This window comes from Raphanus sativus, chromosome 8 (genome assembly GCF_000801105.2).
Source record: "Raphanus sativus cultivar WK10039 chromosome 8, ASM80110v3, whole genome shotgun sequence".
Taxonomy (NCBI): Eukaryota; Viridiplantae; Streptophyta; class Magnoliopsida; order Brassicales; family Brassicaceae; genus Raphanus; species Raphanus sativus.
The window spans coordinates 660,445-686,095 of NC_079518.1; the positions used below are offsets into that span (position 1 = coordinate 660,445).

A 25,651-nucleotide genomic window follows, 5' to 3' on the forward strand; every position below is an offset into this window, starting at 1 on the left:
CGTAGAAGTTAACCAGTAGGATCTTCTTGTAAAGTTGCCTTTATATCTTTCACTATTGTTCTCTTTCAAAACTACGTTTCACTCATTTATTCCATTTTGTCACATACAAAATCAATACAATCTATTCCAAGCTCAAGACAAACCAGACACAAACATTGACTGATCATCAGAACCGTGTGTGTCTATATATATATATATATATATATATATATCTGTGTAAGTTATATGCGAGATTCTAAGATGTACCGGGTTTAACATCCGGCTGCTTTCAAAAATTCATCGTAGGGGCTTGAAGAAGGTAACCGAAACGAATTTTGTTCCACTCCATGTGAGCAGGATGGGAGCTGGCCTTGAGGTTGGACTGGTGCCACAGTGAGTGCCTTCTGATCATCTTCATCAGCTTCTTCTGTCTGCAACACACGCAAAAGAAGGGAAAAAAATACGAAAACGAGATTTAAAGTTGATGAAAGGACAATCAATGTCAACAGAACAGAGAACAAACTCTCTCTCTCACCTCCTTGAGAAGAAATACTTCCTCCTTCTCATCGTCTTCAGAGAAAGCTATAGCTTTGGTTGCTTCGGGTTTGAAACTTCGAAGAACCGACATCTTTTGCTGCTTACCCGTCATAAGTGCTTCACATTGGTTCATCATTTGGTCATAAGGTACAGGAGTCGAGGAAACAGGAACATTGGCAACTTGCCGAGCAGTTTCTGATACCTACACACCACCAAAATGAAAAAAAAAGGATCACAGAGGAGTCTAATGGAAATAGTATGAAGAACCAAGTGTATGTATAGTATATTTACCGATTCTAATAACTCGTTGACACTCAGAACATCTACTGGGTTAGTGTTTGTGGACATTGATGTTGTTTGGACAGACTGACTCCCACTAGCACCCGGGGAAATGCCTTCGAATGCCACGATTGCTGGAAGCTCAACCTGAATTTGATCAACACAGCTGCAGTAAAGAACTGACTTCTGAAATGAGTTTCTAATGAAGTCATAATTACCTCTTCAAAAGCTGGAAGTTCTATTTGAGAATCAGGTCCTTGTGTATCCATGAACGGTGCAACAAGCGGGTGTGCATCATCTCGGCAAAAATCTGAGTGAATCTCCTTTCTCAGATTTGATTGCTCCTCCTAAGAGCATTTTACACATAAAACATTTTCATTACACTGACCAAACAGAGCATATGTGGACATTATCTTCACTGCTAAAAGACCAGGAGCTAAACTCATGGTTTCTCTATACTCAAAAACAGCTTTTATCTGCTGATTTGGAAAATATGAATGGATTACACCATTTTATTAGTACCTCGGATAATGTCTGAAATTTCGATGTAAAATGAGTGATAACGATATCCTTGAGGCGACTATCATTTGTGACAATCACTGACGAGTTGAGAGCAGCAGCACTATCATCTTTCTCAGATCCAAAAGCTGCAACTTCTTCCTGTGGAAATCCAGAACACACAGCACGCAGTCTGATATCTCCTTCCAGCACAAGACAAGGATCAACCTATTCAGGACATGACGGATTAGAAGACAGCTGAGCATCCAAAAGACAGAGATTTGGGAAAAGGAAAACAAACAGATAATAAAATTTACTTAACGAAGGCTCACCATTTGGGCAGTTAAAGATTCTTTGACTATTGGAATTAGCTCAGGTATATTGGAGATCTTGGCACTAAAAATGAGCAAGTATGATGCAAACGTGAAGATTGATCTTCTACGAGAGAGCTGCAAACCTACGAGAAATACATATCAGAGTTGCACTATATCAAAGACAGCAAAGTAGGTAAATTTCTAAATGGACGGCAAAAGCATTAATCACAGTCTTGAACTTACCATTTTGATTCAATGAGAGATTTCGAAGAGAGAATGCTAGCTGAAAACACCAGACCAGAGCCATGTGCTTTGATCTCTGCCATTTGCAATCACCAAATCGGATATAATTTTACAAAAAAACACATTGTTGTAAATTCATTTTGAATCTTGAAAGACTACAATAGAAAGCTGTAAGGTCCTTTTCAATTTAGCATAAGATACTTGCTTCGACTAACCTTTGCTAGTGAAAACAAAATAATGGTACTATACGTGCTGGCCATAGCCTCAAAATTCGTAGGGGTATTCACGGTAGAAGTTGCTTGGATCCATATAGATGAAAGGAGCATATTCACTTGATTACTACTGAGTCGGAGTGAACATAACGACTGTAAAAGCACGAAATCACACTGTAGTCAGCCCACTATCAAATACAATAAAAAATAAGTGCCAATTAATATCAGAGGCTGGGGTGCCCAAAGGAACACAGTTTTAGAAACTTCATACCGTTATACCACCATCTACCTCCTCTAAGCTACTCAAATACTGACAACTAAGACTTGTATGTCGTGTATCGACAGACAATGTCTCAGAAACAGCATCCGAGCCTTCCTTATGTTTGTCAGACCAAGGCAAACAAAGAGTTCCAAGAAGCAGGACGGAGAATACATTGTGTGCCACAACTCTAGTTTCAGAATCTGCGTGTGACATCGCAAGGAGCAATTGGTGAAACAAGGCATCTGGAAACACCTGGGGACGACAGACCATAGTAAATCCGTTAGAACAGAATAGTTACTGCAATACAGATAAAAACAAAAACAAAAGTTGCAGTAAAAAGAAAAATCTCACGTACTTTCTTGTGGTAAGTAACATTTGGGACCACTGATACTATATGTGCAGCACGGAGGATGGCTGATGCTGTGGTCCTAGCAACGAGTACATTAGTGGATATCGTCTCAAGAACAACCGCCAACATATCAAGAATGGGCCCTGCATTCCCAACCTTAAAGCAAAACAAGAATCGGATCAAAACAACAGAAAAAAAAACTCTAAAGAAGAGAAAACAGTCCAACTAACCTTATTTGAGAGCTCTGCAATGCAATTTTCTAACGCATGCTGAAGCTCAGAGTTCTGCTTCGTCTCATCAGCAGACAGATCTGATTCGGCTGCGTTTTGCAGGCATTTCCGCAAGTGCTTAATCAACTCAGCTATTACACCAGTCATCGCGCTTGAAGCCCGCTGCTTAGCATGCAGGACAAGGCATGTGGCTATGTTAACCATGTTGACTTGAATACTCTGTTGCTTGATCACATTCTTGTGATCCAAGTGCTTGATCAAAGAAGACACCAACACATGACAGTTCTCTCCTGCTTAAGTACTTCGTTAGTTAGACGAATTAAAATCCGGAAAGATAGCAACTTATAAATATCATCTCTGACCTGATTCTTCCAGACGAGACTGCAGAAACAGTAGAACAGAAGAAGCGACGCTCTTCTGTGGAGACCAGTAATCCCCACTGTCAAAAGCATTCAAAAGCGGTTCCAGAACCCGACGAACAGTTGTAGTCTCCTTTGCTAATTTGGCTATATTGCAGAGGCAAACCATAGACCAGTACGAAGGGATCCTCGAATTATCCCTGGATGGATTTAACGAATACAAATACATGATGCATTTCCAGTGAAAAAAAACAAGTGACAATACAGTTCTGAGAAGCCTTACATGTTTTCCAAGTTATAATCAGTCACAGGATTAAGTTTGAACGAAACATGTTTCCTCATGTTAGGAGCCTTAGTTTCTGAAATCTCACCAAGTTCGTTGGTATCTTCTTGGCCATTCTCTAAGTCCATATAATTCTCCAGAATCACAGAAATAATCTAGTTTAAGATGGAAAAAAGGTTCATAATATAACTACAACGCACCAGCAGAAGATGTAATAGACGGACAGAAGTTAAAAGTAACCGATGACGTACCATATCCAAGTCCATTGATAGTTGGGAATGCTCACCAATGAAAGATACCTAGCAATAAGTATTGGTTAGTAACAATGTTGCACATATCCATTTTCATAGAATATGTTTTATGTGTGAGAATTGTATAACTAAAGGACATATTTGCTATCACCATGATTGCCAAAGCCTGCATTCCTGCGGACCGTAATCTGAGCAGTCTTTCATCATCCCCCATTTCTTGAGCAAGTTGACAAAGTTTGGAGATTAGACCTTCTAAGTTGAACATATGTGAATTTTCAGTCTGCGTTTAGACAATTGTGTTACCATGCCCATTGAACAGAGAGCAAAATCTATTAGGAATACTTGCCGAGCAAAGCAATAAAATTTATGTAGTGCATGCTGGAGAAGTAGCTCAAAATGTACCTGTAAGCTTATAAAGTCAACAAGGGTAATGCAACCCAAGATCTGCACTTCTACATCTTTTGTTTGCTCCAAAAGAGCTCGGACAATGCTTAGCAAACTACACGAAAACAAAGGCCTACAAGAGAGATGATAAACTAGATCTTTAAGTAACCAGAATATGCCATAACAAACCACGTTTTATTCATGAAGAAAATGAAAACTACTTACATCTGCTCCTTACACGATGAAAGCAGTTTCTTGTAAATGCACAAGACGACTTTAACTGATCCGATATTCCCATTTCGCAATTCTCTGTAACATTTGCGCTCAAGGTACTCTGTAATCTGTCAAAGACTCAAAAGTGAAGATTGCAGCACATGAGACTAAAAATTGAGAGAAGTACAGCCAAGAAACTACAGAATAGGGAAGAAGAGATTAAAAAGCAAAAAAAAAGAAGCAAAACACCTTTGGGATTCGTAAAGGATTCCTTGACGCATACTCACAAAGCTTGCCTATTTTTCTATCATTTGGCTCAGCATCCTGCCAATCACAACATGGAAAGGAAAAAAAAAATGTTGAAACTTTGAAAACCCCAATTAAAATTTCGAAAGAGTGATGTGAGAAACACGTGTATATTCATTCAGAACTTTTAAGTAAAAAAAAATGATATTGCTAATACTGAAATAATTACTAAACAGAAAAGAGTGATGTGAGAAACATAGGTATATCCATTCAGAATTTCAAGTATATCCCTCTAAATAGTCACTGAAAATAAACGAAAAGAAGAGAAAAAAAATACACTTAAGAATCTAAATGATCTTCACTAGTACAACAAAAAAATTGAAACTTTAACAAAGATTAATTGATTGATATTTAAAAAAAAAAAAGAGTAGAGACCTGATTACGAGGGAAAATATCGGCGAGCATTTGCTTGTAGCGTTTAACGGGATGCCTAGACCTAACCCTCAAGGAAGGACAACAGAAGAAACATATATTGCCACAGGCGGGCAAGACCCGTCTCGACATAACCCCCATTTTGTCTTCCTCTTCTTCTTCCCTTAATTGCAAATTCCCTTTTGAGTTAAAAAAAAAAACTAGAAAACCAAAAGAAAGAACAATGCCACAAAAGAAAGAAACGTTGTTCGAGAGAATTGTATCGTACCCCCAGCAGCAACCCTAATACACTGTGTAAGCTCCCCCCTGAGATCGCAACCCTGAGACTCCCCCAGCGAAATGAGGAGTCAAATTTTTGAATTGGGATGCCAGAAGAGCCGAGAGAGAGAGAGGGCAGCTCGGAGGGGCGAAGGAAAATCTTAATCCCGCTCGGAGGTGGCTTCGCCTCTTCTCTCGTCTTTTCATTTTCATTATTACAAAACCGATTTTTTCTTTTAAGCTTCCCTCTTCTCTCTGTCTTTCCGCCATTAATGTCGGAAAGTTTTTTCAGTCTGAGAAACTTACTTAAATACCCTTTGTAACATCTTGTCTCTGGATAAGGCAGACAGAGAGCTTATTTGATACGGGCCGGTCTTAATTTTGAAGATACGACTATTGGGCCTCACGTATTGGCTCATATCAATAAAATACCGCACCCTACGAGAGATCGTGAAGACTGTTTATTGAATTAGAGAGCAAAGCCCGTATAGCTCAGTGGTAGAGCGTCAGTCTTGTAAACTGAAGGTCCGTAGTTCGATCCTGCGTGTGGGCACCTTTTTCTATTTTTGCTTCATGGTTTTAAAATATTTTTTTTACGTTCCCCCACCCCCCAAATAAAATAATTCGAATATGATAATAAAATAATTCGAGATAAAATAACAATAAAACAAATAATAGCGCAGCGGGAATAATAATAATAATACGGATAATAAAATCCACGTCATATCATAAAGTCAAATCCGAAAATAAACATCCGAAATATAAATAACAACAAAAGCCCGAAGGTCTGAAAATAGAAAGTAGCGTAAACGATAGAAGTCTGAAGGCCTAAAGGCCCAATAACGATAAAAGATAAAACGATAAGCCCACGAGCCCAAATAGTAGCATTAGTCCGATATGATCACTCCTGCTCATCGGTCTCACCTGGAAGGGGAAAGAAAGAGGGGTGAGCAACAGGGGAGTCGCTCAGTGAGGTATGGAAAACTAAACCGCAAAGCACTGACTTGAGTAAATAGAACTCCCACTATGGAAGTCTAGTTCTAACATGAAACAAACACGGTGCCTATTACACCACACAGAACAAACAATATATGTCTAGTGCACTTAGACATGCTACAACCAATGCGATGATAGCACATAGATATACTCTCTGCACCCCGCATTTCCTCATAAGGATATAGATATATACACTCCATTTGCGTCGTAATACAGTGGTCCAAGCTGTACCCCGCTAACCTGATGGCGTCGTAAGTACAAACGTCTCTGTACTCCCGCAACTCTCCACAATCATAGGCGTCGTAAGCACAGACGTCATGTGCCCCCGCTAATCTCCTCAATCATAGGCGTCGTAAGTACAAACGTCTCTGTACCCCCGCCAATCTCCACACATGGACTCGCTTATAAATATATTTACATATGTATAACAATTCTTAGCATCACTCAATTCACTCAATCGTTGAATCCTCTATTATCCTATTTCCGGTTTAACAATCAATAATAATAAACAAACAAGACAATCAAACAGACTCAATTCACACAGACAGATCATGTTTCGAGACTACACTACGATAGGAAGAATTCTATACTGGTACAGGATTTACGGAATAGACCCTCACCTTAGCAAATGAAGAGAATTGGTATCTATGAACTCCAGCTGCTCAAATAGACTCCAAATCTGAAACCACGGCGAAAATTCGAGTCAAAACGCCTTTCGAACGACTCAAAACGGGTCTGGTCAAAGTCTACGGAAAAGTCAACCCGCTGGTCAAAGGTCAACCCGGTCAACCCTTGACCAGAAATCAATTTGATTTAACCAATTGGTTTTTCTTAACCGATTTCAAATTGATTTTAACCAACGGTTTACCCTAACCGAAATTCAATTGATTTTAACCGATGGTTTACCCTAACCGAATTTCAATTGATTTTAACCGATGGTTTACCCTAACCGAATTTCAATTGATTTTAATCCCCGGTTTACTCTAACCAACCCTAACCAAATCGTAATTGATTTAAACCGATCAAACCGACCGGTTAACCGAGTCACCGAGTTGACTCACCGGGTCGACTCAGCCGAGTTGGCCGAGTCGCCGGCGAGTCACCGGTGGCGGTCAACGGCGGCGACGGCGGAGGGCGGCGGTGGCTTACCGGCGGAGGACGGCGGAGCGGCGGCGGAGGACGACGGTGGCCGGCGGCGGAGAACGGCGGTGGCCGGCGGCGGAGGCGATTTCCGGCGGCGGCGCGTGGACGACACGCGTGACGACGACCCAACTTCCGGAGGCGCGTACGGCTTCGTCTGAGCTCCGATTGCGGCGATTCTGGTGTCTACGGATTCGTCTCGACGAGAGGAACGCGATGGTGGTCTTGCATGCAAGAAATTCTCAACGGTTAGGGAGTTATGGTTGATTTACTAAAACGGCCGAAACTAAACCTAAAATGCAAGGGGTTTCCGGCGGTTACCTAAGGGGATTCACGGTGGTGACTGGCTGGACGTGATCACTGGACGCGGTGGCTCCGGCGACGAGCTCAGGCGACTCTCTCTCTGCAAAAGATCACACTCCACTCCACTCACTATCTCTCTCTCTCTAAAACTTTTCTTTGATGAACTTGGTGACAAAAACAAGGTAGGTGGTGGTATTTATAGGCAAAAACATGGACCTGTGGGTGAGTGCATCGGCGTTAGCATGCTAACGAACTCTGTGACCGAAATCGGGTCGTTACAATTCTCCCCCACTAATAAAGAATTCGTCCTCGAATTCGAGTCGTCCGCCGACTGTCCAACACCATCCCGAAACAGCTCTGGATAATCAATCCTCATCTGAGGCTCAGACTCCCATGTCTCTTCTCGAATCCCATCTCTCTCCCAACGAACCTTGACCAACATGGTCATCATTCCCTTAACTGCTTTCACTTGGCGATCCAAAATCTCCACTGGCTGACAAGGCGCACATAAATTCTTGCCAAGATCACTTGGTGGCTGCTGCAAAATGAGCTCTGGCTCTCTAACAACTTTTCTCAAAACGGAAACATGAAACACATCGTGGAAGTCAGATAACTCTGCCGATAAATCCAATTTGTAAGCAACTGCTCCAATCCGCTCCAAAATAGGATATGGTCCCATGTATCTCGGTTTAAGCTTCTTCAGCTTCCGAGTCTTAGATCCTCCCTGAAATGTTCTCATTTTCAGGTATACCAGGTCGCCAACCTGGAACTCCAAATCTTTACGCCGCTTATCTGCGTAACTCTTCTGACGATCGTGTGCTTCCTTAAGCCGACTCTTGAGCATCTCTACCTGCTCTACTGTCTCTTGAACCATTGCTGGTCCCATCTCACGTCGTTCCCCCACTTCTGTCCAACAAAGTGGTGTGCGGCAAGGCCTACCGTAAAGAGCCTCATACGGTGCCATCTTAATGCTCGAGTGATAACTGTTGTTGTAGGCAAACTCCGCTAAAGGCAAATACTTTGCCCAACTTCCTTTCCAATCCAAAACGCAAGCTCTCAACATATCCTCTAAGGTCTGAATAGTCCTCTCTGACTGACCGTCGGTCTGCGGATGATAAGCTGTGCTCATATGGACCTTTGTCCCAAGTGCCTTCTGAAAGGCTTTCCAGAATATAGATGAAAACTTTACGTCTCGATCCGATACAATGCTCACGGGAACTCCATGCAATCTCACAATCTCATCGATGTAAATCTGCGCCAACTGACTCGCTCCGTCGGTCGTCTTAATCGCTAAGAAATAGGCTGACTTGGTAAGTCTGTCCACAATTACCCATATGGCATTCTTCCCTCCTGAAGTAGTCGGTAATCCCAATACAAAATCCATAGTCACCATATCCCATTTCCACTCCGGCAATGGCAGGTTTTGCAATAACCCACTAGGAACCTGGTGCTCAGCCTTAACCATCTGACATGTCTGACACTGCGATACAAATGTAGCAACATCCCTCTTCATACCAGGCCAATGGTAGTAACGCTTCAGATCCCGGTACATCTTGGTGTTCCCCGGATGAATAGAAAAACGAGAGTGATGTGCTTGCTGTAGGATTTCCTTTCTTAACAGCTCATCACTGGGTACACAAACTCGGTTCCGGTACATGAACATCCCGCTCGACGCTGTGTGATATCCAATACTCTCGATCTCAATCTGCTTACACAAAGCCTTATCGACATCCTGAGCTTTGCGTATCCTCCATAGCAAATCTGCCTGCTCTACAGACTCGAGGCCAACTGACTCTCCATCTACGGTAGTGGCGCATAATCTCAGACTAGCAAGTGTCCCCATACACTCATGAACCTCTTTGGTTCGTGAAACATCGCTCCTGCGCCTACTCAAGGCATCTGCTACCTGATTAGCTTTTCCCGGATGATAAGCGATCTCCAAGTTGTAATCTGCTAACAACTCCACCCATCTACGCTGCCTCAAATTCAAATCCGTCTGAGTAAAAATGTACTTCAGGCTCTTGTGGTCTGTGAAGATCTTCACCTTCTCTCCATACAAATACGACCTCCAAATCTTCAACGCAAAGACAACTGCCGCTAACTCTAAATCGTGCGTAGGATAATTAGCCTCGTGAGGCCTCAACTGTCGTGATGCATATGCAATGACCTTGCCCTCCTGCATCAATACACATCCCAATCCAGTGCATGATGCATCAGTGTAAACCTCATATGGTATCCCTGGCCTCGGGAGTACCAAAACTGGTGTCTGAGTCAGTTGTCGCTTCAACTCAGCAAAGCTCTCCGAGCACTCATCTGTCCAATCAAACTTGACGTCCTTGCCCGTTAACTTTGTCATTGGCTTTGCAATGCTAGCAAAACTCTTGACGAAATTCCTGTAGTATCCTGCCAAACCGAGAAAACTGCGGATCTCCGTCGCACTCTTAGGTGTCGGCCACTCTGAAATAGCTTTAATCTTTTCTGGATCTACCGCAACTCCTTCTTTGAAACTACATGACCGAGAAATCCAATCTTCCTCTGCCAGAAGCTGCACTTACTCAACTTAGCAAACAACTGATGCTCTCTAAGCTTCTCCAACACAATCCGTAAATGCTCAGCGTGCTCTTCTCTACTCCGAGAATAAACCAAGATATCGTCGATGAAAACGATCACACACTTATCCAAATGCTCGCGGAATACGTCATTCATTAGCTTCATGAATGCTGCTGGTGCGTTCGTCAACCCAAATGGCATCACCACAAACTCATAATGTCCGTAGCGTGTACGAAAAGCCGTCTTCCTTACATCTCCCTCTGCTATGGCAATCTGATGGTATCCTGATGCTAGATCAATCTTAGAAAACCATGAAGCTCCTTGCAACTGATCCAACAACTCGTCGATACGCGGAAGCGGATACCTATTCTTGATGGTGACTTTGTTCAAACCTCTGTAGTCGATACAAAGCCTGAAACTTCCATCTTTCTTCTTCACAAACAAAACTGGTGCTCCCCACGGTGAAGTGCTCGGCCTGATAAAACCTTTATCTAATAGTTCCTCCAACTGCTTCTTCAACTCAGCCATCTCTGCGGGAGCTAAACGGTAAGGAGCTCGGAAACTGGTGCTGCCCCTGGTTCCACCTCAATTGCAAGAACATCACTTCTAGCTGGCGGTGGCCCCTTTAAAGCCTCAAAAACATCTGCATACTCGGCAACCACTGGAATATCTTGTAGCTCGAGCTGATCATCATCCTTGTCCATCGAAATGGTCGCCAAAAATCCCTCTGCTCCATTCTCCAACAATTCCTCTGCACGCAACATGGAGACAATAGAAATTCCCTGGTGTGCCCGAGTCCCCTGGAAAACGATCTTCCCTTCAGCTCTAGGGATATTAACTCTTGCATCCGGGCAATCCAATACAACTCTATGTCGTGATAGCCAATCCATCCCAAGTATGACATCGTAGAAACTCAGCTCCATCTCTGTCAAGTCTCCGAGAAACTCAACTCCTCCAAGTGTAACTGGTACGTCGTGATGAATACCGATTGCTCCCAACTTCTCTGAACCGGCAGTCTGAATCTGTTTAGCCTTCTGCACGAAGACTCCTCGAAAAGACCAACACTTAGCAAAGCGCGGAGTCACAAAACTGTGAGAAGCTCCCGTGTCAAATAAGGTGTGAGCGGGCTCACCTCCAACCGAAACCAATCCTACACGAGATTTTTTTACTAACTACAAATGATATTCATGAATCCAATAGTACACAAACATAACAAGTATGATAAGGATGCATACCCGCTATCGGCTCGGCTCCCTCTGCTTCTCCAACCGTAAACACACGTGGAGCGATGGCTAAACGCTTTGGTGGCGGTGGAAGTGCCACATTGCCCCTCCTCGGACAATCTCTGAATATGTGACCTGGCTGGTTACACCCGTAACAGTTCCTGTTAGCGGCTACTGGTGCTGTTGGCGCTCCAACCTGAGCGCGCGGAGGTCTCCTACAATCCCTCAAAAGATGTCCCAACAGACCACAGTTAGAACACTGGAAACATTCTCCAAAATGATGGCGACGACAACGCCCACAACGAGGTGTCCCGGTCTGCTCCCAAGTCCTCTTCTGAGAGGAAGAAGATCCTCCGGACTTAGGCTGAACTGCCCTGGAGTACTTCTGCTCCTCTGCCATACATTTCTCCTGCACAACTGTTTTCTCTACCAGATCCTCCAAACTGGTATAGGTGGCCATACTGCACCTACCGCGAAGTTCCACTCGCATCCCCTTTAAGAACCTCCTGATCAGATCCTCCTCATCCATACCATTACCCGCAAATCGGTGAAGCTGGCGAAACTCGTGCTCATACTCTCTCACAGACTTTCCACCCTGCCTCAAACTCTCAAAATCATTCTTCTTCTCATCCAAAGCTTCTCTTGGAAAATACTTCTTGTTGAATGCATACAAGAAATCATCATAAGTCACCTCGCCACGGTGCATCACTCGCACTCCATCCCACCATACTGCTGCATCTCCGCGCAAATACAACTCAGCAATCCTAAGCTTGTGCCTTGGTGGGCATGAGATAGTGTTCAAACACTTATCCAAACTGTGCCTCCAATCGTGAGCAAGTGTAGGGTCCGTGGTACCACTGAAATGCTCCAAGTTCACATACTTCATCTGTGACAACACCCTGATAAATGTCTCATCAACCTCAGGTACATGCACTGGAAAAGCAGGCGGCGGCGGTGGAACTTGGAAGACCCTTGGAACTGGCTGAATAGGAACCTGCGGATACTGTGGCGCTGGGGCTTGCTGAGCTGGAACCTGATGATCATGCTGAACCTGAACTGGGGGAACCTGCTGCATATGAATCTGCGGACCCTGCTGTACATGAATCTGAGGACCCTGCGGAACCTGCTGAGCTGCAGCCATCTGTCGAGTAACTTCTTGAGCAGCTACCCGGGCAGCCTCCTGAGCGGCTTGCCTGGCTGCCTCTTGGGCAATCTGCTGAACTGACTCCTGAATCATTTGTCTCATGGCATCCTGATCAATCTGCGGAGCAACGGGCTGCGGAACTGCAGGCTGAACATGCTCATCCTGAGCCTCTCTAGCATCTCTGGCGATCTGAGCACGGGTAGCTCTCCTCGGCGGCATCTGAAATGAAGGCAAACGAGTTAACTTCTAACTAAAACCAACAATTAAAGGAGTGATATCTAACGGAAAGGTGCTATTTTATTTTATTTTTAAAATCCCCATATCCCCATAAACATTTGAAAACCGATTAAAACCGAATAAAAACCGAGTCTCCAAAGATCGCCATCCCGGGTCGGAGCCGGGACAGAACACGGCTCTGATACCAAAAACTGACGCGACCGCGTCTTTCGAATATGATAATAAAATAATTCGAGATAAAATAACAATAAAACAAATAATAGCGCAGCGGGAATAATAATAATAATACGGATAATAAAATCCACGTCATATCATAAAGTCAAATCTGAAAATAAACATCCGAAATATAAATAACAACAAAAGCCCGAAGGTCTGAAAATAGAAAGTAGCGTAAACGATAGAAGTCCGAAGGCCTAAAGGCCCAATAACGATAAAAGATAAAACGATAAGCCCACGAGCCCAAATAGTAGCATTAGTCCGATATGATCACTCCTGCTCATCGGTCTCACCTGGAAGGGGAAAGAAAGAGGGGTGAGCAACAGGGGAGTCGCTCAGTGAGGTATGGAAAACTAAACTGCAAAGCACTGACTTGAGTAAATAGAACTCCCACTATGGAAGTCTAGTTCTAACATGAAACAAACACGGTGCCTATTACACCACACAGAACAACAATATATGTCTAGTGCACTTAGACATGCTACAACCAATGCGATGATAGCACATAGATATACTCTCTGCACCCCGCATTTCCTCATAAGGATATAGATATATACACTCCATTTGCGTCGTAATACAGTGGTCCAAGCTGTACCCCGCTAACCTGATGGCGTCGTAAGTACAAACGTCTCTGTACCCCCGCAACTCTCCACAATCATAGGCGTCGTAAGCACAGACGTCATGTGCCCCCGCTAATCTCCTCAATCATAGGCGTCGTAAGTACAAACGTCTATGTACCCCCGCCAATCTCCACACATGGACTCGCTTATAAATATATTTACATATGTATAACAATTCTTAGCATCACTCAATTCACTCAATCGTTGAATCCTCTATTATCCTATTTCCGGTTTAACAATCAATAATAATAAACAAACAAGACAATCAAACAGACTCAATTCACACAGACAGATCATGTTTCAAGACTACACTACGATAGGAAGAATTCTATACTGGTACGGGATTTACGGAATAGACCCTCACCTTAGCAAATGAAGAGAATTGGTATCTATGAACTCCAGCTGCTCAAATAGACTCCAAATCTGAAACCACGGCGAAAATTCGAGTCAAAACGCCTTTCGAACGACTCAAAACGGGTCTGGTCAAAGTCTACGGAAAAGTCAACCCGCTGGTCAAAGGTCAACCCGGTCAACCCTTGACCAGAAATCAATTTGATTTAACCAATTGGTTTTCCTTAACCGATTTCAAATTGATTTTAACCAACGGTTTACCCTAACCGAAATTCAATTGATTTTAACCGATGGTTTACCCTAACCGAATTTCAATTGATTTTAACCGATGGTTTACCCTAACCGAATTTCAATTGATTTTAATCCCCCGGTTTACTCTAACCAACCCTAACCAAATCGTAATTGATTTAAACCGATCAAACCGACCGGTTAACCGAGTCACCGAGTTGACTCACCGGGTCGACTCAGCCGAGTTGGCCGAGTCGCCGGCGAGTCACCGGTGGCGGGCGACGGCGGAGGGCGGCGGTGGCTTACCGGCGGAGGACGGCGGAGCGGCGGCGGAGGACGACGGTGGCCGGCGGCGGAGAACGGCGGTGGCCGGCGGCGGAGGCGATTTCCGGCGGCGGCGCGTGGACGACAAGCGTGACGACGACCCAACTTCCGGAGGCGCGTACGGCTTCGTCTGAGCTCCGATTGCGGCGATTCTGGTGTCTACGGATTCGTCTCGACGAGAGGAACGCGATGGTGGTCTTGCATGCAAGAAATTCTCAACGGTTAGGGAGTTATGGTTGATTTACTAAAACGGCCGAAACTAAACCTAAAATGCAAGGGGTTTCCGGCGGTTACCTAAGGGGATTCACGGTGGTGACTGGCTGGACGTGATCACTGGACGCGGTGGCTCCGGCGACGAGCTCAGGTGACTCTCTCACTGCAAAAGATCACACTCCACTCCTTAGCTCACTATCTCTCTCTCTTTAAAACTTTTCTTTGATGAACTTGGTGACAAAAACAAGGTAGGGTGGTGGTATTTATAGGCAAAAACATGGACCTGTGGGTGAGTGCATCGCCGTTAGCGTGCTAACAAATTCTGTGACCGAAATCGGGTCGTTACACATATCTAACTGAAAATCCTATGCAGCTTATTTCCATGTAGATCGGTTTTTTTTTATTCTTTAATCAAAACAAAATATTTCTTGATACTTTCTTTTAACCAAAAGTTTTAGTGGTTCACCTCAATTGGATTTTAGCTTTTTCCCGGTTCAGACTGGTTTCGAAGATGACGAGTATTAACCTCATGGAGTAGTGATGATGGTCAGCCTATTGGTGTTGCCCATCGTCAAGCTCTGGAGATTAAACTTCTCCCACAAATCTTTGCAGTGGCAAAATCCGTCAGTCACATCGGTTTTTCTGTTCTGGTTCATCTCAAGGCAGAGGGTGTGAGTGATGATAGACCAACCCACTCTGGATATAAGAAAATACACATTTTGGAGATATATAATATGATTCCTTCAACCCCAACTCTCTTTCACTATCCAACACCTTTGCAAAACAATATCTGCTCTAGTAACCGAATCATTGTTGATTGTGATTTGACCTTCTTTCTATGACACTTTTAATTGTGATTGGTCTTATTGTTTTATCAATTTTTAATCTAGTATATATGGTGTTTCAAAAAAAAAGTGTTTCAGAAAAAAAAAATCTAGTATATATAACAGCATTTTGGCTATACTCGCTAAATCACTGAAATTCGAGAAAGTGAATCCTACTGTTTATGACATATTTAAGATACATTTTCTGACTACCAGGTTGACAATGTTGTAACTTGAAATCGTAATAAAAATGGCAATTGCAATGTACACGCCTACACGGATAGAGAGACATGGAGACGATAACTAGAAAATCTTAACGCAATAAAGTAAAAAGAGTGATAAAACTATTAGAAAAATACACAAATCTATTAGATTATTTTATATTATTTGAAAGTTGAACCCCATTTTGTTCCTTGCTTTGATTGTCTGGTAAAATCCAATCAAATATATTGATTAATTCCCCACATAAAATCAAAACTATGATGTATTTGATTCAGAATGTAAGAGAGTTACATCCATTAAAAAACCCTCCAACATTTTCTCTCAACCAATAATAATATCAACCAAAAGGACAAATCCTCTCCTAATTTTGGCTTACTAATACATCTCTTTGCATCTCTCTGACTTTTTAAACTTGCTCCTAGATTTCTGAATTGTCTTCTCTTTTCGATCTCCAAGAAGCCATGAAAGGGTGAAAAGATCTTCCTGGAAACCCTTTCTCAACTTCTCGGAGCCTTCACCATCCTCCTTTCTTGTTCCACACGAAATTCCACAAACATTATAAAGAGATGGATCCAACAGAGCTAAAACGCGTGTTCCAAATGTTCGACAAGAACGGTGACGGTTCCATCACGAATAAAGAGCTGAGCGAGACGCTGCGGACCCTCGGGATCTACATCCCCGACAAGGAGCTGACGCAAATGATCGAGAAGATAGACGTGAACGGCGATGGGTGTGTGGACATAGACGAGTTTAAGGAGCTTTACAAGACGATCATGGAGGGGGAGGACGAAGAAGAAGAGGATATGAAGGAAGCGTTCAATGTGTTTGATCAAAACGGAGATGGGTTTATAACGGTGGATGAGTTGAAGGCGGTTTTGTCATCCTTGGGGCTCAAGCAAGGTAAGACGTTGGATGATTGTAAGAAGATGATTAAGCAAGTGGATGGGGATGGTGATGGTAGAGTTAACTTCAAGGAGTTTAGACAAATGATGAAAGGTGGTGGTTTTAGCGCTCTGGGCTAATAATATTTTTCTTTTCGTTAATTGTGTTTATTTCTTCTTCTTGATTTAATTATATTGTTTTAGGAATGAAAAACACAAGAGAAAAAAAAAGAAAAAACAAATGATGTTGTAATCATAACGTAGTTTCTCTGTTGTTTCTTCCGGAATATGTTACTCGTAATAAAATGTGTAACTGGATCAAAGAATCAATATCAAGAGCATCACAACAATAACAAAAATTGATACAACGCCCACTTTGTTGGGCTATCATATTAAGAATGTAAGAAAAAGAAAAAAACTATTTCGGCACATACCCAGGGCCCTCAAATGTAAAGTGGTTTAGTTTGGTTTCGCGTATTAAGTAATACTAAACCGGGTTTAATCATCCGGTTAGACGCTAACCACCTTTATTCTTAGCTCTCGAGTCTTTCGCTTTTACATTTTTGACTCTTGCTCTGACTTCCTGGAAAATTCCCATCGCTTTCAACTTCTCTGGGTCTTTGAATCGTATAGAGGTATCGTTTTCCGTTTATTTATTTTTCTCTTGGTCTGTTATATGTTTAGGGAACTACATTTTGCGGATGTAGATTTACTCAAACCCAATCAGTTTCTCATTTTCGGAGCTCACGAAATTAGCAATCAGTTTTTTGATTATTTTTTATTATGTATAAGTTTTTGTGGGGATTCGTTGATGCAGTTTTTTTCAAATTTGTTGTAATCACGTTTGAGCTTATTCCACATTGATCTTGTTTCTAGAATCTTTAAATTGTATTCTTTCCAATAACCGAGTTGAAATCTGATGTCTTATCAACCGTGTTCTGACTAGTTTAGATCGAAATCTTCTAAGAGGGAATCACCAAACACTCCCCCAGCTAGATATGAATGATTGTTCTTGTTTTGGTTCAGTTCAGGAACTTGTCAATTTTCATAGGAGATTCTGATCACTTATAGTAAAGTTTAGTTGGGTTTAGTTGTTATCACTACTAAGAAACCGGAATGAATGGTGTAATGCAGTGCTTAAAAATGGGAAGAGAAAAGAGTCCTGGCTTGAAGATCCTCTGGGTCTGGACTCTCGGCACTGCTGCTAGTATGACCCTCCTGTCTTCATATGCTCTCTATGGATAGATCATTAATTAGATGATATGTATATATGTTATCCATGTAACATTTTTTGACCAATCTTGTACTTGTTTGCAGTATTGGTGGCTAGTGTTATCCGCACAAGGATGCATGACATGGAGTCTATGATGAACCAAGAACAAGCACCACCCAAACCAAACCAGCACATAAATGCAGCTGATTCGAATGTAACAGTTTTGCCTGAGTCAGATCGGGAAATTGCCAGAGAACTCAAATGAATAACAGTCATGGTTCTATGGTTTTTCTTTTTTTGTTTCTTCTCTTCCTTTTTCATTGGCTTGTGCTCTGTGAAGATGATGTTTTAATGGTTTTTGTACGTGTCTAGTTTGCATCTATAACTAGAACTAGATCATGATCCGCGCTTCGGAAGCGCGGGATATTTATGATTCAAAATTTTGTTAACAATGTTACAAGTATTTAATATGTAAGAACTTTGTTTATTTAAAAAAACTGGGTTTGAATCAACATTTTTAAATCCAAATTTAGATCGTCGAGCCAGTAAACCCGGTAATCCGATATATAATCATGTTTGAATTGGTTAAAAGGTAATGGGTTAATAAGTTTGATTTGAATCCACTTTGAATATATCATATAGCACGACTATTATATAAAATTAATTGGTTAAAGAGTAATGTATTGTATGGTGATCATCGCATGGACTTATTAGATGGTGATTATGAAATCTCAAATTTAACATTACTGCATGTTGGTTATGAAATCAATTGGGAAAGAAAATATTTTTTTGAATAAAAAAAATGGATCAACTGATAAAATGAATGTATATAAAGTATTAAGTTAGCATAGAATAAGGAATTAGTAACATTAATTGTTAGTTAATAGGATCAGAAAATATATCATATCTAATAGTAGGTCCAATTTAAAAATTCACCTAGAAAAAATTCCAATATTTCTGTTTTAATAAGATAGATATTTGATACGTCAAGTCTGCAACTATAACTAGAAGATATAATAGATATTACAAGGAGAATCATTTGAAAAAAAACGTATCACAAAGAAGCTTTGATTAGGAGTACTTTTAGCAAGTTTCTCTGTGTGTATTTTATAAAGAAGCTAGCATAATATTTTGTTTTCCTATATTTTGTGTTAATCAAGGCTACAAAATATGAAAACCCAATTTTAGAGATTATTTGATTGTTGTAAAGTGCTTATTATCAAGTTGGCAGCTTTCCAAACAAACAAAAAAAAATCATAAATTTTAGAAAAGCCTTATGCATATGCATGCATACGTTATGTAAAAGAGTGTGTGTGACTCATTGTGAGTAGATTTTTAATTGTTCGGTTCTTATCCATTAATGTAGATTTTTTTTTAATATCCATGAATAACCAGATATGAATATTTATCATAACCATATACAAACGTTGAATTCGAACGGGCCTTGTGGTCAAGTAGCAGTGGACAGGCCTGGGACGCCAACACGTTTCAGGTTCGATTCTCCTGCTATGCGAAACTAAGTCACATTGTTCTGTTCACCTAACGCGGATATGGATCCATGCTTTAGGACCCATTTGAATGCCCAGGAGAAGAAGTCCATCCGCGGGCTTGCAATTCCCCCGGAGGTTAGGTCTGGTTCCAATAGTGACACGGGTTTAACCCTTTTTTATCAAAAAAAACGTTGAATTCGCTGAACCTTGAAAGATATATACTGTATATATATATATATATATATAGAATTTAAATTATTCAAAATGCAATCCTTACGTAGTCAGTCACACGTTATCTTATTTTCTTAAAAGGCGAAAACACATACGGTCCTCTGAACCATAAAAGCTGTATCAACTACAAATATGGGGGAAAATGAAAAAAATAAATATTTTTTTGCAGAAGTGTTAAGAAATATGAGTTTAATATACCTCTATAAACCTATATATTCAAACGTTTGAAAAAATATTTCTATAACGATATGATTATCTTTTTGACTATTCTTTTACCAGATCAATGTAATGTCTTCACTCTCTTTTTTTTTTTTTTTTTTTTTTTTTTTTTGAAAATTAAAATTTTATTCAACCCGAACGGGAATTTAGATCCGGTTACAAGCATGATTTGAACAAAATTTCCCATATCAGTGTATTACATCCTAGCTTCGCCCACCCACTAAACCCGGCACATTCCACTAATCAGTTTTTAACATCCTTAGGAATCAGTTGCCGTTCTCACCATCGACGACAGCCTCGAGAAAGTGAGGTTCTCCTAGTTTCCTAGGATGCCGGGATTTCTCAAGTCGTCTTCGGTGTAGCTAGCTTCCAATGAACTCCTCAAAACTTATAACCGTCACCGTCGACGAAGCGCTTGACAGAAATAGAAGTGAAGGTTTCAAGTTACTCTTACCAAAAGAGCTCCCAGAAACCAAGCTTTACACACCTATATTTCGCCACGGACCATGCAAAAAGCGAGTTGATCTCACCATCACCACCAAATCAGGTTATCTCCAATCACCTGCAAAGTAAGTCATAACACACTACCGCAAGGGATCAAGTGAACATTACGGCACCGGGAAATGAGTATGACCAAATGTTTGACACGGAAACGATCAATGACCCCCGAGAATCGATTCCACATTTGTGACCGCCGAGAACCGGAAGTCGATTACTCTGTCGTTAGAACCTAGACCCGTGTCAATGAGAACTAGGATAAACCAAAAAGCATAGAGACTCGAATCCAAAATGAAAGCTGCCGCCTTAAACATTTGGATGAACTGATAGGCAGCCGTATTGAAAAGGACCGAGGTGATGTTGCGTGGAAAGATGCCTTCGACAGCCATAGACGACAACCGAAATCCACCAGAAAGGTGAATAGAACAGCTAGCCACACCCACACGAATCTGAACAGAGCTGAGCGCCATCTCCTCCTGCACACTGAAGCTCACGACTCGCCTCTGTTGGCCAAGAGACCATCAGAGCTCACCTAACTACCAGAAAGAAGGCCTGGACCGCTGCGACACCGAAGGAGCCCGAAGAACCTTAACCCTGTAGAAGATTTCTTCCCGACCAGAAACCGGCAGAGAACCACCGCAGTCGGAATCAAACCGAACCTCATCAACAACGATGGTGAAAAGAAGCGAAGAAGATCTAGAGATTGAAAATCGATCCTCTCCCAACTCAAAAAAGCCGACTACTCCGCTAATCTACACCTCGACAACCTCACTGCGGAACCAGTAGCAGCAGGAACATCACCGGGAAGAAGCTCTTGCGCAGGGAGCACCACCGGTTAGAAACCCTACACCAGGACCTGCAATATGTCGGAAACGAAGGTAGAAGAAGAAGAGCAGCAAGAGACGAAGAGAAAGGAAGAAGAAGGGGCGCCTCCGGTGCCGGTCGTCGCGCTCACGCGCTCACCGGACCGGAGCTCGACTCAGATTTAGTTTTCTTTTTTACAGACGAGAGGATAAGGAGAGAGAAATATTCTTATATCACTGGAAGCGTTCTGTCTTCACTCTCTTATATAAACTACTCTAAGATTCATTCACTTTCTCATCCTCTCTATTGCTTTCATTCTCCGATCTTGTTCAAATGTCTTCCACCAGAGAGAAAGGCCTCATCGTGAGCTTCGGCGAGATGCTCATTGACTTCGTCCCCACCGAATCCGGCGTCTCCCTCGCTGAATCCCCAGGCTTTCTCAAAGCTCCCGGCGGTGCTCCGGCCAACGTCGCCATTGCAGTCACTCGTCTCGGAGGTCGCTCCGCCTTCGTTGGTAAGCTAGGTGGTGATGAGTTCGGTCACATGCTTGCTGGAATCTTGAGGGAGAACGGCGTTGATGATAAGGGGGTCACCTTCGACGAGGGAGCAAGAACCGCACTCGCTTTCGTCACGTTGCGTTCAGACGGTGACCGTGAGTTTATGTTTTACCGGAACCCAAGCGCCGACATGCTTCTCCGACCAGACGAACTTAACCTCGAACTAATCAGATCCGTACGTAAAATCTTTTTTTTTTACCTTTCATGCATACGTACACAATTGTATATTTTTATTTTTGTAAATTTAAAATAGTATTAGTGCCGTTTCAAATTAGTTACACGACATTTTCAAAAATACTAACCGTATATCCAACTAAATAATTAATAAATCATGTAATTTTAAAAATTAATTAATAGTTGCATCTATGTATGTTTATAACGTTTCTTTTGAAATTACAAACAATAATTTAGAAATGTATCTAATAATTTAGAAATGTATCTAATAATTTAAAGTTTTAGATTTGCATCTATATAATTTTGTAAATTGATTTGGATCCTATTCAACCGCTCCGATATGCTCAAATATGCTCAAAGACGGCTATGATGGTATACCAATATAATAAACAAACAATCTAAGCATATGTTGTTGGTTGGAGATTTGATGCATGTGATTTTATTTTTGTAGGCCAAAGTGTTTCACTATGGATCAATTAGTTTGATCACTGAGCCATGTAGGTCAGCTCACTTGAAGGCAATGGAAGTGGCCAAAGAAGCAGGAGCTCTTCTTTCCTACGACCCTAACCTCAGGGAACCTCTTTGGCCATCTCCCGAAGAAGCTAGGAAACAGATCATGAGCATTTGGGACAAGGCTGAGATCATTAAGGTCAGCGACGTCGAGCTTGAGTTCCTTACCGAAAACAAAAAGATTGATGATGAGTCGGCCATGTCTCTATGGCATCCCAATTTGAAGCTCTTGCTTGTTACCCTCGGGGAGGATGGATGTCGTTACTACACTAAGGTAACTTTTGCCATAAGTTTTCTTCATCATCATTATGGCCATGGCTTGCTCTTTGATTGATAATTAGTGCATAATTACGACGTGGGTTCATTATATTTTCAATGCTGAATCTTGGACTAAGCAAGCAATGCCAATTCTTTCTTTAATTTGATTGCTTGTTAATCAAGAAAGCTAACTCTACCTTTCATTCTTTAATTTTAATGCTTGTTAATCAAGAAAGCTAATTTTGGCATGTATAGAAATTTCATGGAGCTGTTCAAACTTTCAATGTGAACGCGGTGGATACAACGGGAGCTGGAGACTCCTTCATCGGCGCGTTTCTAAGCAAGATTGTTGATGATCAATCTGTACTCGAGGTTACAACATAACCCCTAAACCTATCTTGTGTGTACTCAATGAATATTAACAAGTGTGGTTTACTGATATATACTTGTTTTAGGAGGAAAAGAAACTGAGGAAAGTGCTGAGGTTTGCAAACGCTTGTGGAGCCATCACGACCACCAAGAAAGGAGCCATTCCAGCTCTTCCTTCAGACAGTGAAGCTCTAAGCTTTATTAAAGACAATGTGAAACGTAGTAACAACCCTTTTAAATCCCCAAAATTGCGCTTCTTATATTGTAGTAGCTGCTGATGATTCTGATTTGAAAAAAAAGAAAAAAAAAAGATCACAATATTTTATCTTTTATATGTTTGTAGCAAATTTAGATTCAAGTTTGTAGCAAAGTCCTTGTTCAAGAGGTATATGAACAAACTCAAACACAAATATCTTATAATAAAGATTCGGACAGAAAATAAGAAAGTGTGTAATAACTAATAAGCTATCAACATAGCTTTACTCAACTTAACAAAACTAAAGATATGACATTGCATCCACACATCATCTTCCTTATTTTTCCATAGAGAAATGTCTACACATAGCTTACATATAGCATTTTAGCCTAGATCAGGGACAATGAAGTGCTCTTCATCATCATCATCATCTCTGAACTCCAACCTCGGCTTCTTGTATGAAACATTCGACTTCATGGTTGGTCTGTATGAATGAACATGACCTAAATGCGAAACAGAAAGCTCCGGAACTTCAGCTGCAGGAAGACTCTCCTGATTAATCTGATCAGTACCGAAGAAACCCATGTCTGAAAACCACTCTAACTCACCAAGATCAAGCTGTCCTTTCTGCTCAATTTTAAGACAAGAAAAAAAGGTCAATAAAATAGCTACAAAACCAAGCATCAACATTTCTTAATCTCAGTCTCTAGTACCTTCTCGGTACACTCAGGATCAGAGAAGTGAAAGAAATCGTCAACCGCCCACGGAAGAGGAGTGGCAGAAGAAGGTTGTTGCTGGTTTAGGGTTTTAGCTGGAATCTCCTTAGCTTTCTGTTGCTTCTTGGAAGGCTCAGATTGATTCTTGCTGCAACTAGTTGAGTTCAGAGCCACTTTGATCCCAGTGGCTAAGAACCTCTGGTGGTTTGCAGATCTAGAGTTAGCTGCATGGATGGATTCATCACAGTCCCTGCAAAGCAGAGCTCTATCCTCAACGCAGAAAATGAAAGCTGACTTCTCCTGCACGTCAAAAGAAGAGTAACAACATAATGAGCATACACATAATTGGTAAACAAGATCTAAGGGAGAAAGAGAGATCTATCTATAAACTTACTTGGCAAACATCGCAACGAGGGAACTTGGTGGCAAGAGCATTGAGATGAAGGCGTCGGTGCTTGCTTGCGAGTTTGTTAGCAGCGTGAATCTCCACGTCGCATCTAGGACACAAAGCTGCTTCGTCGGCACAACATATCACCGTTGCCGGAGCTTTCTCACACACATCACACTGTATCTTCATCTTTCCTTGTTCTCTAAATCACAGTTCTTGATTATTGATTCTTGGTTTTAAATCAAGAAGACATATGCATGAATCTGACTTTGTTTGCTTAGCAGAAAATGTAGGTAAAGGTGGAAAGGATCTTGGAGAAGAAGTAACAAAGAATAGGAGAGATGATGCAATAAGGAAATGGTTTGACAAGTTGTTGGGGGAACAATCAGTGGTGAATGAGAAGAAGATAAGAGATCTTTATGAATCTGCGTATCAAAATGAAACACTATGCTTCTTACAGCAAGGTGTCTTGGGTCCCACGCTTCTTTTGTGGATCTCCTTTCGTCATCTTTCCTCATTTAGATATTATTATTATATTCACACTTTTCTTTTTCAGTTTATTTTTCTCACAGAGATTTAGGTTTTTATTCTAATTAAAAAATCTGTACATCTTTACAAAAATCTGGAAATGATACTCTTGCATTTATTCTTTTCATATTATGTAATATGTACCAGCCCGTGAGATATTTCTGACATTGTTGGTCACAAAAATTATCCTTAATTAAAAGAAATTATATATTTGCAATTTTATAAGAAATTATTTTTCAGTCTAAGCAATCTATATCAAAGCAATTCAAGTCAATCTCAATACACTTACTCTCTTCAACCTTATGGTTATTCACAGCGAAGGTATTCTTACTGATGCTTGAGGGACAGTTCCATAGACATGGCTGAGTCGAACTGCATCTCAGAGACTCTTACAGCTCATAATAATTTTTTTTTCTGGAAGCTCTGCTTTATGAGTTTGGCTCTGAATGAGGAATGCAAGATCAACAGTCCACGTTGTAATGTAGCCAAACGCGTGCGAGATGGAGTTAGCCACCCACCATTGAAGATCTGATATCCACATCAACCTCCTCAAAGTTATTTGCAAGATAGTGCACGTCCAATCACACAGTTGGCTTGCTCTCCAACAGCCTATCTTACGATCCAAGGGCCTTTTGTCAATGTGTTCCGGTGACTTCTTAAACCCATGGTCTCCTTTCAAAAACCGATCCATCAGGAGGC

At 41.5% G+C, this 25,651-nt stretch overlaps 5 protein-coding genes and 1 non-coding gene across 8 annotated transcripts; 4 read left to right on the forward strand and 2 right to left on the reverse strand.

The window, feature by feature from the left end:
- Positions 1 to 23: 23 nt before the first annotated feature.
- On the reverse strand, positions 24 to 5,601 carry LOC108822611 (protein SEMI-ROLLED LEAF 2). 2 transcript variants are annotated; one of them, XM_018595730.2, is made up of 20 exons: positions 5,340 to 5,601; positions 5,075 to 5,250; positions 4,643 to 4,717; positions 4,406 to 4,521; positions 4,199 to 4,313; positions 3,948 to 4,076; positions 3,797 to 3,844; positions 3,546 to 3,700; positions 3,266 to 3,462; positions 2,904 to 3,193; positions 2,680 to 2,829; positions 2,334 to 2,576; positions 2,066 to 2,215; positions 1,851 to 1,926; positions 1,626 to 1,750; positions 1,318 to 1,521; positions 1,014 to 1,142; positions 808 to 942; positions 515 to 718; positions 24 to 410 (listed from the first exon to the last, which is right to left on the reverse strand). In XM_018595730.2, exons 2-20 carry the CDS (start codon positions 5,210 to 5,212, stop codon positions 252 to 254), a joined length of 2,838 nt encoding a protein of 945 aa, XP_018451232.1. In that variant the 5' UTR covers positions 5,213 to 5,250; positions 5,340 to 5,601; the 3' UTR covers positions 24 to 251. The 2 variants fall into 2 exon arrangements, with proteins under 2 accessions (XP_018451232.1, XP_018451231.1); XM_018595729.2 differs by having other exon boundaries at positions 5,075 to 5,234; positions 5,340 to 5,600.
- Positions 5,602 to 5,810: 209 nt separating this feature from the next.
- On the forward strand, positions 5,811 to 5,882 carry TRNAT-UGU (transfer RNA threonine (anticodon UGU)). The gene has a single exon. It is a non-coding gene; the product is annotated as a tRNA-Thr (tRNA).
- Positions 5,883 to 16,318: 10,436 nt separating this feature from the next.
- On the forward strand, positions 16,319 to 17,081 carry LOC108821515 (calmodulin-like protein 7). The gene has a single exon (XM_018594530.2). The coding sequence runs from the start codon at positions 16,487 to 16,489 to the stop codon at positions 16,940 to 16,942; it is 456 nt and encodes a 151-aa protein (XP_018450032.1). The 5' UTR covers positions 16,319 to 16,486; the 3' UTR covers positions 16,943 to 17,081.
- A 286-nt stretch (positions 17,082 to 17,367) lies between these two features.
- LOC108821161 (uncharacterized) lies at positions 17,368 to 18,385 on the forward strand. Of its 2 annotated transcripts, XM_018594205.1 has the most exons (3): positions 17,368 to 17,436; positions 17,936 to 18,008; positions 18,119 to 18,385. In XM_018594205.1, exons 2-3 carry the CDS (start codon positions 17,945 to 17,947, stop codon positions 18,277 to 18,279), a joined length of 225 nt encoding a protein of 74 aa, XP_018449707.1. In that variant the 5' UTR covers positions 17,368 to 17,436; positions 17,936 to 17,944; the 3' UTR covers positions 18,280 to 18,385. The 2 variants fall into 2 exon arrangements, with proteins under 2 accessions (XP_018449707.1, XP_056849242.1); XM_056993262.1 differs by lacking the exon at positions 17,368 to 17,436 and having other exon boundaries at positions 17,448 to 18,008.
- A 3,198-nt stretch (positions 18,386 to 21,583) lies between these two features.
- Positions 21,584 to 23,402, forward strand: LOC108818674 (probable fructokinase-2). Its single transcript, XM_018591592.2, has 4 exons — positions 21,584 to 21,988; positions 22,439 to 22,771; positions 23,011 to 23,127; positions 23,211 to 23,402. Exons 1-4 carry the CDS (start codon positions 21,590 to 21,592, stop codon positions 23,400 to 23,402), a joined length of 1,041 nt encoding a protein of 346 aa, XP_018447094.1. The 5' UTR covers positions 21,584 to 21,589.
- A 114-nt stretch (positions 23,403 to 23,516) lies between these two features.
- Positions 23,517 to 24,846, reverse strand: LOC108818671 (B-box zinc finger protein 24-like). Its single transcript, XM_018591588.2, has 3 exons — positions 24,431 to 24,846; positions 24,034 to 24,336; positions 23,517 to 23,947 (listed from the first exon to the last, which is right to left on the reverse strand). Exons 1-3 carry the CDS (start codon positions 24,611 to 24,613, stop codon positions 23,705 to 23,707), a joined length of 729 nt encoding a protein of 242 aa, XP_018447090.1. The 5' UTR covers positions 24,614 to 24,846; the 3' UTR covers positions 23,517 to 23,704.
- Positions 24,847 to 25,651: the final 805 nt, after the last annotated feature.